This window comes from Falco peregrinus, chromosome 4 (genome assembly GCF_023634155.1).
Source record: "Falco peregrinus isolate bFalPer1 chromosome 4, bFalPer1.pri, whole genome shotgun sequence".
Classification (NCBI taxonomy): Eukaryota; Metazoa; Chordata; class Aves; order Falconiformes; family Falconidae; genus Falco; species Falco peregrinus.
Window position 1 is genome coordinate 57,441,417 of NC_073724.1, and position 13,750 is coordinate 57,455,166.

The 13,750-nt window shown below is 40.2% G+C and overlaps 1 protein-coding gene across 1 annotated transcript; it reads left to right on the forward strand.

Annotated features, from left to right (window-relative positions):
* Nucleotides 1–242: 242 nt before the first annotated feature.
* PCID2 (PCI domain containing 2) lies at nucleotides 243–13,574 on the forward strand. The gene is made up of 15 exons (XM_055801149.1): nucleotides 243–400; nucleotides 802–892; nucleotides 2,414–2,503; nucleotides 2,937–3,010; nucleotides 3,754–3,819; nucleotides 4,343–4,384; nucleotides 4,864–4,918; nucleotides 6,562–6,665; nucleotides 7,424–7,499; nucleotides 7,622–7,763; nucleotides 8,834–8,934; nucleotides 10,998–11,071; nucleotides 11,241–11,366; nucleotides 11,566–11,689; nucleotides 12,665–13,574. Exons 2-15 carry the CDS (start codon nucleotides 851–853, stop codon nucleotides 12,752–12,754), a joined length of 1,206 nt encoding a protein of 401 aa, XP_055657124.1. The 5' UTR covers nucleotides 243–400; nucleotides 802–850; the 3' UTR covers nucleotides 12,755–13,574.
* Nucleotides 13,575–13,750: the final 176 nt, after the last annotated feature.

Sequence of the window (13,750 nt, forward strand, 5' to 3'; positions counted from 1 at the left end):
CGCGGGCGGAGAACCTGCAGCAGCACGACCGCCGGCCCACGCACGCACCCACCCGCAACCCGCGAACGTGCAGCACGCCCCGGCACACGAGGTTTATCGCTGACGCACGCCCTCGGCACCGCCCATCGCGCGTTCCCATTGGCTACTGGGGAAAGGCCCCGCCTCCTGGGCACCGCTGTGGGCGGAGAAGCAGCGCGGCAGCATCTACTGCTGGGGGGTGGGTGTCACGTGACTCGTCGCGTCGCTCCCGCTGCCCCTCGGACGCGGGGCGCGCGCGCGCCGGTTGGCTGCTGGGTTGGCTGTTGGCTCGCGCCCCGTGCCCTGCCGGGTACCGGAAGTGCGGCGGAAATTGCCGGAAGGGCTTGTCCCATTGCCGGAAGTACCGTGCCGTGGCTTGAGGGTGGGTTCGCGAGGGGGCAGGGCAGGCCGGGGCTGCGGGGGGCGAGGGGCTGCGGGGTCGTCGGGGGTGCGGGGGGGTGCGGAGGGGGGGGGCGCCTCCCGCCGCCGCCCTCCTGCCCCCCCGATGCCTGTTCTCCGCCTCGGGCCCGCCGGCTGCCGGGGCGCTCCGCTCTCCTGGGGCCTGTGCGCCAGGGCTCTTCCCCTCCGCGCGGTGTCCGGCGGCCGGCAGCGTGGGTTTGGGCTCTGCGCCGTTTTCCCCGTGGTTGTGTAGGCGCAGGCTGGCAGCAGCTGCCCGCCACCGAGAGGTTCCATGAAGTCCCCGTGTGCCCTCGGAGGGGAGAGGGCACCTGTGATGGGATGCTCTCGCTTTGCTGTTCTCGGAAACTCCCGTTTATTTTGCAGAATGTGATACGGCTGCGTTTCATTTGCGAATCCTGCCTCATCTACTTACATGTTAATGGCGCACATCACCATAAATCAGTATTTGCAGCAAGTAAGCAAGTTTTTCTTGTTATTTGTGGGCACATGTTAGAGTATGTGCATCTGTTTTTGTTTGCTGTAAATATGTTTTCTTCCTTAAGAAATAAATCAACCTAGAACACGTGACAAGGTAAAGGAATATACTTCAGTCTGTGTTGAGTATACCAGCTGCGTGCCAAGGATGTGTAGCTGGAATTCCTGAAGTGCAATGGTTACTGATATAATGGATAGTGAAGTAATTTATCCATAAGAACTGATGTAGTGGGATTGTGTCTGTGTAGTAACAAATGCAGCTCAAGGATTCAAGAAATACAGGGATTTAAGGAATACAGAGTGCAGAGACGCTGTGTGTGGCGTGGAGGATAGGCAGGAGCAGGGTCATGAGGGCAGCTGGGCAGAACCCTCACTGTCAAGCTTTTAGTGTGACCACTCCTACTGCTTCTTCCTGAACTGTCTATTTCCATCTTTGTTACCATCATACTCGCTTTGGTCAAGATCATTCAAGTCAATTGAAGGGCACAAAACCAGTAATTGTTTGGGTTTTAGTCTCAAAACTGGAGCAGCTCAGATCTCTCAGGACAGTGATATGCTCTGAAAGTTCGGCATCTTGTCTGGTTGCCAGTCCATTCTACATTTAATAAGAAAAACTACTTCCAAAACAAAAAATTAGCTCTCCGTTACATTAAAAAACCCCATCAGTCTCTGAAGGAGTTTAAGCAGTTGGTTTTCACTCTTTTCCTGCTTCCTTTGCTATTTTAGTCTATGATTTTTCCCATTTGGTATGAATTTTCCACGCAGCAAACTTTTTTTTTCTTCTTTTCCTGTCAGGACACAAAACAGAAAAATAAAGCACAAGCAGTGGGAAAGGAACTCTTAAGAAGTAATATCTAAAACTACTTCCACAACTGAAGAAGATTCTAGCTTGACATCACAATAAGCTGCTCAGACACTATGTTTTACAAGGAGTTATCTTGAGCAGGAAGCAGAATTAAGCCATTCTCCCACAGAATATAACATTTACAGTCCTGACAGGTTTCAACAGTATTCTATACAGATGCTAGTCTAATACCAGACATTGCCTTTGGAATGATAGCTATGCATTTAATCTACTTGTCTTCATTTTTATGCGTTACTCAAAGATTGTTTATGCCTTCACATTTATGTTTGATGCCTGTAAGTGTAACTGGAATTTTAAAAGCTTAACCAAATCTGGCTCACAACTCCTGTTCTATGATGCTAAACCCACCCAAGTTGTTTGGAGAGTCTCTGGTTTGCTTGTATCCTACAAATAAGGAGAAAACCAATAGTGTTCACCTTACCTTCCCTTGATACTTTTGTGAAAAACGGGTCTATTGAAAGTACAATGTTGATTAGTTCTGGTTTAAACCTTTAAAAACTCACATTTGAGTTGGTGTTGATGTTGATGAACAGTGGTAACATGTTTTGGTAACAGAACATGGCTTCTGTTGTCATGTGTAAATATGTGTGGCTGTGGCCAGATTCGATTCTGTAATATGTCTGTTTTCTTTGGTAGGTACAAGAAGCCATTGACAGCAGAGATGGACAATTTTGCGCAGAATTAGTATCATTTAAACATCCACATGTTGCCAACCCAAGGCTACAGGTGTGAATCTGTTCTTGACCTTTCTTTTGTTTTGGTTTTGGTTTTCTTAGCTCTTTATATGGTTTCCTTTCCATTGGAAACAAACCTCAGAGATGTTTCATAGGCCAGAGCAGGACCTTCTGGCCAGGTCTACGTTAGTTAGTAACGTGGCACAGTGGAAGTGACTACAAAGAAACAGTGGGTAGCCAGGCTCCAGCGTTTGTGATATATGTGTTTCAGATGCTTTTATTTAAGACTAGCTCTGATCAGGTTTTGGAGACAGAATGCATGCTAGCAATTCATTATGCTGGCTGTGATTATTAATGTAACGTAAGATACTGACAGGTAGCAGTCATATATGCATAAAACTGCCATGACAAAATATCCATATGGTGTTCTGTTTCTGGTGCATTGGATGTTCCTTTAATGTTTCATTAATTTATTCTGTATTTAGCTTCCAACTCCAGAGGAGAAGTGTCAACAAGTTTTGGAACCACCATATGATGAAATGTTTGCTGCCCACTTAAGGTAAAGATGGACTGGGAATGTAAAGTCAGTTGTGAGGTATCCAGCAGGGATGAAGGAAATCCTTGGGTTTACTTAGTTATTTTAAAGGGCTTACATCTGAAAACTTGGTATTTATTACTCTTACAAATAATGCTAGAACTGCAGGAAATAAAGACCACCTTTCTCCTCTCCACGTAAAGTTTGTTTCATGTACCTGGCAGTCATCTGCGTATAGCCATTGACACAGCTTTCGTTTAGGTGTTTGCTGTTTCCTTTGCTCTGCGTTTACTAGCTACACAAGAATTTACAGTGAAATAAGTAAGGGAAGTAGGTGTTTTTAAAAGGGAATTTTAGTCCTAGAAGTACTCTTAAGACAGCTTTAGGACCCAAGTAATTCTGTGAGGCTTTTATTTAAAAAAAATCTGCATTAACACAGTCTTCAGTTCACTTTCAACAGTCACGGAAATTTTTTTATTTGTGCTAATCTTGGTGGCAGGTTCAATAAGCATTAGCATATTACAGTTTGTACTGTCCATATTAGAGAAACAAATCCTTGTTCACCTCTCGGATCAGTTTGCTACAATTATCAGGCTTAGTGCTGTGTTAAAATACTTGCTCCATTTTGTTAGGAACGTTTCTGATCATATTTCTGTGCCTCTTTTAAATAAACTGTAAAGCTCTATGCCTGGTAAGAAGCAAAAAAGAAATACTTGTCTTAGGTATATGATATTTCCTGATGCACTAATACACCTTTTCTTTGGCAGGTGTACTTACGCTGTTGGAAACCATGACTTCGTAGAAGCATACAAATGCCAAACAGTTATTGTCCAATATCCTTTTCCATGAAACTCGTATATTGTTTTCAGATGAACTGTGTGTCGTCTTGTAGGCTAAGTTATCTTTACCCCTTTCAAAATCTAATGGAGTGTGGTCTGCTTCCAAATACACTTCAGCTGTGTAGGTTCTTAAGCAAGGAAGTCCAGGTACACTCAGCTTTCTGTAGGACTTGTCACTTGGCTCTAGAATAGAAAATTAATTTCTCACACAGCATAGGAAACCCTTCGATCATTAATACACCTCCCAGTTTGTCCTTGACTAGAGGGGAAGATACCTATAAAGAAAGCCATCTTATCTCTTTAAGTGCCCAGTGTTTCTTACTGCTACTACCACACGGAGGAGTGTGTGGCTGTGCTCACATACTTCCCTACTGTGCCTTTGCATCCTGACTCCTCATGTACTTCCTGCTTTTTTGGTTTCTACCCCTTCATGTAGCAATATACAGTACCATTAAACTGCTGGTTTTTAAATATGTGCTTAACTTCATAGCATTTGAAATTCTCCTAAATACAATACATCCTTCCTGCGAGCATTTCAGGCACATAAAGAAGAAAACTGGTGAGTGCATCATGGAGAGCTGCTAGAAACTAGACTGTCATCTTTCCCTAGTACAATACCATGGTAGTCAAACTAAAATTGTGCCTATAGTTTTTATTTATCTCCAGTGATACTTAAATGCAGCCTAGTTAGTTTTGCTGCCTGTTTGGGTTTATAGGTCCAAAAGTGTGAAAACTGAACACCTGAGCTTAATTACGTAGAATGCTCCATAAGTAAATGTAAAGATTTTGTTCAAGGTGAGATGGTGTTTTGTTAAAGCCACAGTAAAAAAGGTTTCAGAATTAATTCTTCCTCCATTGTAGTATTTCTGAAATTCTGAGGTCTTGAAAGTCTTTCCTTTTTAAAAGTGCATAGTTCTTATTTAAAGATGAATGTATACTTTTCTAGTTTTATGACCAACTAGGAAAAAAAAAAGTTTGTTTCTCATGTCTCACATTGCATGAATTGTACATGTGAAATACAGTGTTTTACTTTTCTAGGGCTTTACCTATTATGTATGCTGTAGCCCTTGATCTTCGAATTTTTGCTAATAATGTAAGTATATCTGATTAACAGGCTTGTTACTTTTCTCTGTTAGGAGTTTCCATGGTGGAAATATTTTAGACATCATTACATAGCCTAGTTTTTGCTAGGTACTGTTTAACACATTGTTTCAGATTTTGTTGACACAATAAATTCATCCAGTCCTATTGAAAAACTAGGTTGCTTAGTGTGCCCATCTTGATTTGCAGCTTGAACTAGAGAGGTTCTAAGGACCTGCATGCAACTCACAGCAGTTGCTTAGAGCATATGAAGTGATTAAGTACTGTCTTTATAGAGTAGCATGGTGGCACTACTCACTATTTCCAGGTGTTATCCTTGGGATTTGGTGGAGATCTCTGTAAGTGTGGAGATATCTCAGCCAACTGAGATAATCTAACCACTCACCCCATCTGAAGAGGGAAGTTTCTGCCTCTTTTCCCCATTTCCAGCTTTGTGTACTGCTTTTGATGCTCATTGGAGCCCTTGCTGAGCTGATACAGCTGCTGATAAGCAAAAAACCGCCCAATTTACATTATTTTTCTCAGGCTAGTGAATTGAAGTAGCTTGTGTAGGGATCTGTTGAGAACTGCTAGGCCAAGGTAAGTGGCAGGGTTGTGATCTTGCTCCTACTCACTTTACCTGAAGAGGTGAAGCTAGAGTTCCAGTTAGGTTAGAGTTTGACAATATCCAATGTTTTCACAATATCCAGTGTTTTCAGCATTTGTCCACTCAGCACTTTCTTGTGCCCACACACCCACAAAATGACACATTTGATATGCTTGCACAGGTAATACTTTTTGTGTTTGTGTGCCTGCTCTGTAAGAAGTCTCAATTCTCAGTCTGAATGTGGCAAATTTGTATATCTGAGATGTATGAGAAAGGGGAAAGTGGGACAGTGGGATCAGTCGTACTGGAAGTGTTTGAACTCTTCTAACTTCAGTATATTCAAAGGGTGCAGATGCAGAGAAGACTTCTGCAGCAGAGGATGCATTTCCATTTCTTTTCCTTACATTTCAGCTAGTGAGAATGCAAACATTACAGTAAAACTTTTTAGAAAACACACAGTAAACATCTACTTGCCATTTCCCCCCTGCCCTTCTTTATTGTTTAAGTTCTGCATTAATCAGTGCATAGATCTTTCCCATGTGTTGGCAACTCATTTATTTTTTTCTCTTGCTGCTATGACATATGTTTTCCATTTCTTCTGAAAGTCCCAGGTCCTAGCAGTGTGTGTTACTGCTAGAAAATGTAGAATATGGTTTAGAAATAAAATACAGCCTTTGTGGCTGTAGTAATAAGCTTAATTATAAATTCCAAACCTCAAACTCTGTAACTGGTAATCATTTTAGTCTGCTTTTTTCAAAAGACATTTTTTTTTGCAAGACTCTTGGTCTTTGAAGACTTGTTGAAGTGTAGTGCTCCAATACAGCTGTGGACAATCCTCCTGTGCATTAGGTTTGGTACATGTTCAGGAGGCTCTCCAGGTTTTTTCTTTTATTCTGTGAGCTTGACTGCCTTCTAGATTTGGGGGATAGCAGGCATGAAAAATTTATTGCTATAATACTTTATAAAATGTTGTATTAAGGAATTGAACTGTTTACATGCAACAAAACAGTATGTAGAATTACACATTGTTTCTTGCTGTGTAATGATAGGCAGATCAACAGCTAGTGAAGAAAGGGAAGAGCAAAGTTGGTGACATGTTGGAAAAAGCAGCAGAACTGCTGATGAGCTGTTTTCGAGTCTGTGCCAGTGACACGTAAGTGAAAGATCCTTTACAGAAAGAACTTGGACTATTAAATTGTTAAGAACGTATTGAACTTTGTAAGATTTTCCCACTTACTAAGTCTGTATCTAGGTAAGAATGAACATTTGAGGCTCGTTTCCTCTCATTTATAGTCTGTTCTCTGTTGACTATTAACTACAGCTGGAGAGGCCTCCCTTCAGGTTTAATGCTTCTAGCAGATGTTGTTGGGAGGAACTAATTATGTCCCTGTTTCTCAGGAAAGATCATTAATGCTTTTGTGCCCTCTTAGTTGTCAAGTTTGCTTCATTGTAATCAGGTGAAAAAGAGGTCACTCTCTGGTTTCCAATCTTGGCAGTTTCAACACTTTTTAGGTGGAGAAAATCTTTCACCTTGAATGTTACAAGCAACTGCTATGCTAGCGTATGTGTTACCTGCAGACTGGAGTGAGGACCTTGATGCAGATGAATAATATTTTGCATGGCATTTTTCTGTTACGTTGAAAAAATGTAGCAGAGCTGTTTAGGATGGAAACATGTTCTGTTTTGACAGTGCTGGTATGGAAGGAGTGTGGCCCTGACTTTTATTTTCAGACACTTATTTTTACCCTAAAAATCTATGAAATATCTGTGGAGGGAATCTACCATAAGGACGAACAGCACATGTCTGTGTGGTACTTAGTTGTTGGCTGGGGTTGAACCGCGACAAAATCATTATTTTCTTACAATGTTCAATACTAGTAGGTTTTTTTCTTTTTTCTCTTCTTATGACAGTCGAGCAGGCATTGAGGATTCCAAAAAGTGGGGGATGTTATTTCTTGTGAATCAGCTGTTTAAAATTTATTTTAAGGTAGGGTTCAAGTCTGGTAAGCTGTGTTTTGTATTTCATATTCTAAGTTAAACCCATCCTTTTTTGGATGATACCATCTATCTAAACTCTCTGATTAAAATTAAATCTTTTTTTTTTAACAGATCAACAAGCTCCATCTATGTAAGCCCTTAATTAGAGCAATTGACAGCTCAAATCTGAAAGATGAATATAGTATGGCACAGCGAGTGACATACCGATATTATGTTGGACGCAAAGCCATGTTTGACAGTGACTTTAAGCAAGGTACTGTGTGCCAATAAGATAGATTTAAAGTCCTGCTGCTTGGTGTGAAGTCTGGCTGATGTCATGTGTGCGTGACTCAAAATGTGTGTAGAAGGTGCAATTGTGTTTGCATTGATCAAAGCAAAGGTCGCGCTGAAAGATCCAAGGCCCCTAGGCTGAGTCAGGTCGGAGGTGAGATTACATGACAATTCTGATTGTAGTATATGCCCAGTTTTAAAATATTTGTGTCAGTAAAGTTCTTTGTAGTCTTATGCATTATGTGCATGCATAATAAAATGTATGAACATCTGAAAGAACAGGTTTGTAGAATGTTTCACAAAGGAGGCTTTGCGACTCTCTTGTCCTCTTGAAGTTGCTGTATGCCATGTAGGAAATCTTCACCAACCTGTACTGTAGAATTAGTTTCTCAGTGCATGTTTTGGAAGGTGTAGAAATGGCATTTCTGAGATTTCTAAAAGTCATTAGTAGAAATGCTTCTAGAGGCAAGTTGCACAACTTTCATTGCTAACTGAAGTCCCTGACCAAAATCTATTTTGGAGCTGGTTTTGTTACTCTATACAGTGTCTTCTGCCTCTCAGGCTTGCCCTCTTTTAGTGAAAAGTGATGAGGGATTTTCATGTTGTCATGCTGCGTGATCTCACTGGCATGTTTCTGCAGCTCAGCAGGTGGGTGCATCGCATGCAGCTTACATCCACTGAAGAACCTAAGCTATGAATTTAGAAAATAGAGTTTGGTTGCATCACCGCTTCTTGAGATTCTCCCCTCCTGTAATAGTAGCACATAATATTACTAAAATGAGCTGAAAATTCCAATATTGCTTGTGGCTATTACCTCTGACATCTAGACCTTGACAGGTTTTCTTTGTCTTTCTGAAGGAGGACATACTTTTCTGGTAATACTTTGTATTTTTTTTCTTAATGTATTTTGATTGGTGTGATATTTTTTTTAATAGAATTTCAAATGTCATGGGTTCAAGCTAGAGATGGACATTGAGCCCAGAATTTGTCTTACAGTTTTAATCCATTTTTGTTGTTGACTCATGTTACTAGCACTCTTATTTTTGTCTGCAGCTGAAGAGTATCTGTCGTTTGCCTTTGAGCATTGTCACCGCTCAAGCCAGAAGAACAAAAGAATGATTTTGATCTACCTGCTTCCAGTAAAAATGTTGTTGGTGAGTAGATGTTACAGTTCTAAATACTTTTTTAGGGACAGATAACCAAACTGATGCTCAGTACTGTTCTTATTTTTCCCTTACTGGAATTCAGAGGCTTTCTGTGCCTAACTGCCATAAGAGCCAGCATATGCACACTTTGTTGTGTGAGGACAAAAAACATTGAATTGCCATTTGTAGCAACAAAAGAAAGAAAAAAGAGGGGGGCGGAAACCCCAAACAAACAAACAAAACCCCCAGCCTCCTTTCCCCCTACCTTCCTCCTACCCCTCCTAAAGATGCAACTGAGGTTACCTCTGTAATAAAGATAAATTTGAGTTCTTTGGGGAAGCATTTAACAGTGCAACTTACATCATGTAGCAGAGTGCCTGTCTGGTGTACAGATGGGCCAGAGAATGTGTGGATTCACTAGTACAAATCTGTTTGCTTCTTTCACCTGGTGAAGGGAAGGAGGATGTGCAAACACATGGCTGAAGACTGTTGAGGGGAGTTTGCCACAGAAGTGAAAGGATTCCTATCTTTGGGTTTTCTGCTTGCACCTTGTACATTTGCCCATTTGAGGCATGTCAGAAGGGTCATGAAGTAGAGCATTTTGATTTTGAACAAATCAATGAAGACTGGTTACTATTTGATCATTTCATCTTTCTATTAGAAAGTTAAGCATATCTCTATTTCTTGTTCCTGTCCTTTCCCATGTGCTGTGCTAGCATTTGTGTATCCCTGAGTTAGTGGGATTATGTTAACAATGTGATTCAGTGTAACTGGGGGGACAAGAACTAGATGTTAGAGTTTCCTGTTCCTGGCTCTATTACCAAAGTTACCTATGGAGAATGTCATTATCACCCGCTTCTGTGCGTTGCCATCTTCTGCCTTTGCCCCAACCTGTTTATGACCATCCTCCCTTTTCCATTCAGTGCTCCCTTTCCAGTCCCTTGCAGTGTCAAGTGCATAAAGGGGAAGCACAGTGGGCGTGATAATTGGCTTCTGTTTTTAATTATTGACTTTCTTACTGGTTGGTTTCAGATCAATCAACGGTAGGGTTGATAAGGGAAACCTAACAGTCTTCCTAAAAGCTTCGTCCCAGTCCTGACTGGGTGCCTTAAACTGGTGGGTCCATTAGTGCCTAGAATTACTGTGGCTTTTCTGGAACAGTTCTCGTGTACAAGAGGTGCTAAAGAACTGGATAAAGGTCACTGTATCAGAGCCCAAACATTAACACTAACCTTAAACTGTACTAAAATAGCTTGGATGTTTTGGGGTTTTTTTTATTCCTAGCAGCTCTCAGTAACTATGCAGCTGAGTTCTGCTCTCAGCTAATCCTCCAACCAGGAAAGGAGGTAGCAACAGCACAGCATGATGGTAACTAAATTTAAAGTCTGACCCAAGTCAGAGTGCAATCTGATCTCTCCTGTGCAGGGGGAAAACAACAAGTTTCTTTTTGATAATGTAGCTGGTTCGGTCTTACCTGATCTAGCAATGAGAATTGATTTTGTTTCTCTAAACTTAAACTTTCCATCTCTTTGTTTTATTTTAGTTTGTTTTTTTGAGGGGACATATTTATTTCTGCATAGAGGCATAATGAAAAAAAATTCTGGTACAGACTGAGCTAGCACTGGACAATGTGAAATACTGCATATTATTAGTAATGCTTGGGATTCCCATGGTTCTTCTGTTTGCAGATGAAATCATACAGCCCCACGACATAAAATTTGGATTTGCCTAGGCCTCATGTCACAGGATCTTGATTTTACGAGTGTGAGAACTGTTCCCCAACATTAAGAAATACTAAAATTCCCTAAACCATGTTACCATGACTTGAGCTACAAGGGTTGTCTTACACATATTTTTATTCATGTCTTATTCTGTAGCAAAAAAAATTATTAAACTCTTGTTATTAAAATATTAAAATAATTTAATATTATAATATTCAAATGTTATTAAATATTACTGGATAATACCATGTTAGAGTCTTTCTTCTCTAACAAATGTTTTTATAGCTTACTAGATTACATTTAAAAGGCATTTGACTTTACCCTGGAAAACGTGGAAACTTTATTTTTCAGGGCCATATGCCAACAGTTCAGCTCTTAAAAAAGTATGACCTTATGCAGTTTGCTGAAGTAACAAAGGCTGTGAGGTATGATGATTTTTTATTGTGCTGTGTGTTAGTTGAAAAAGTAATAAGTAAAATCCATTTATTTGGGATGACTGAGGAAGGCAAGGGGAGGATATTCCTACCAAGTCAAGCAAGTTCTTTTCTCGTTTGGGTGAGACCCTCTCATGTTTTCATTTCTTCATCATTGTAGCGAAGGCAATCTTCTCCTACTGAATGATGCTCTGACAAAGCATGAGACCTTCTTTATTCGATGTGGAATCTTTCTTATCCTTGAGAAGCTGAAAATCATCACATACAGAAATCTCTTCAAGAAAGTGTAAGTGTAACAAAAGCTATGTTTTTGCAAAAGCATATTTAATACAGTTTCACCTAGGACTGAGATCGCTCCTTGGTTCTCTCTGAGAGTTGAATTCCTGTTAAAGTGAATTTATTATAGAAAGGCCATATTTCTAAGAACCAGAATTTTTAAGTGATCGTTTCTCAATAACAGATTTTTTCCCTGTTGTTTCTTTCAGATACTTACTACTCAAAACCCATCAGCTATCTCTAGATGCCTTTCTGTTTGCCTTGAAATTCATGCAAGTAGATGATGTTGATATTGATGAAGTCCAGTGCATTTTAGCTAACCTTATATACATGGTATGTGATGACCGCTTGCTGTCTGGTCCTTCCAGACTTCAGACAGTAAAATATATTGGGTAGAGAGCAAAAGTTCATTACAAAAACATATCAGTAATCCCAGTGTTCTTGTGTAAAAAAGTTGATTGACTTGTGCCCCAAGTGAAATGTTTTCGTTTGCCCTGAGGGGTGCCTCTTTTGCAGGAACCAGTTAAACGGAAGTTGAATTTTACATTACAAATCTAGTACTAACATTTCTATATACGCATAAATACTGATTCAAAAATATGATAATTGTATCTGGGACCAAAAGGGATTTGTTCCTTCCGCATTTGAAGTAGGGGAGACTCTTGACATTCTAACATCAGAAAAAATGAAAACCAGATTTCTTTGGTTTTATTTCATATTTAAGTGGATCTCAACTATTTGTGAACAGATAAAGGCTTGAAATCTGGAGATTTCTAATAAATCGGAGATTTTGGAGCAGCATTGCAGTGTTAGCAAGGAAATGAACCACTTCTGTATTTCTGAGACAGATTATTTGGTCTAGCAGTAACAAAGGGTGGGATTAGGTCACTGGAAGATTTTTTTCAGTGTTACACACTATGTCTGAAAAGGAAGTATTGTGTAATTTACTTTATTTGGTATGGAATAGTGATAAAATCCTCATTTTAAAGTGAGCAAGAGTAAATTCAGAAATGCTTCTGTAGAGCTCTGTCTCTTCAAGGAAACCTAAGCAAGCACAGTAGGGGGCCCTGACAGCAGGCTCTGTCTGACAGCACCGTTAGTATGCAGACGTGGTTGTGGTTCCAACTTTCTGCTTACTTTGAGTTGACCCAGTTGCATAAATTGGATCCTTATAGATACAAAGTACAGTAGTGCAGTGGTGATTGACTGTACCTACATGTCTTTGCTTGATGTAATCTGAAGACAGCTGGGGTGGTGGGCGTTGTGTTACCAGCTTCTAGTACTAACGCTGTCCTTTTCTCCTGCCAGGGTCACATTAAAGGCTATATATCTCATCAGCATCAAAAGCTTGTGGTCAGTAAGCAAAACCCATTTCCTCCGCTGTCAACAGTGTGTTGAGTGTTGCATCTTATCCATGCAAGTACCTCTCAGATACTCAGCTTTGTCCAGTGGAGCTGCTCCTAATCACCCTGAGAACACTGTAAATTATTTGGTTCATGTCCAGGACTGGAGTACCAGGAGCTGTTTGTGGCTCTTTTCCCAGAATGGCCAAGGCTGCCAGTGTTACAAAGCGTGTTGGAATGAAATGTTAACTTTTCAATGATACGTTCTGCAGACTGTCTAGGTCATTCAAAGTATTTTACGAAGAAATAAAGCAAAGCATTCCAAATTCCTTCCAAACTGCTTAAACGCTTTTTTATAAAAGTACTTTGTATTACTATTTCTGGATTTATCTTTCAGAGAGAAGTATCCTTCTTTGTTACTTGTATTAATCCATTCATCAGAATGGAAATTATGTTTTCTTTCATTATTTTTTTTAAGTCCATTTAATGATCTTACTGGTATTAAACACTCTCTTCAGGCTTTCTCTTAAAAGTAGAGAAGTGCTTGACACCAAAAGCTTTACTATGTCAGCAATACTTACAGGTTCAAGTAAATGTGGGATTTTTGTCTGTATGTGCCTAGAGATAGGTTTGTGGGGTTTTTTTAATCTGGGAAGTATTTTGTTTCATTTTCATTATGAAGAACAAAAGCTTATTTAAGTAGCTTATTGATATTGTTTTATTCTGCATCTGGGGATCCATTATTTTGTGTTACTACCTTGGAGGTTTTGTTTGTTTATTTGGGGTGATGCAACATAACTTTGTCCATAGTGAGGGGAGTGGTAGTTTTGAGTTTTAAAAGTTATTTTTACAGGAAATAAAACATTTTTCCCCCACTCTTTGAGACTTGGGTTTTATTTTACCCACTAACTGATGTGGACATGATTCATAAGGGAAAACAGGTAGCATGTATGAACAGAAGCATTTTTTTTAGTGTGATGAGAGCATTGATTTAAAGGCTTGGAGGTTCCCCTGGTGTTCAGAAGTTTTCCTTGTTGGGATGCTGAAATAA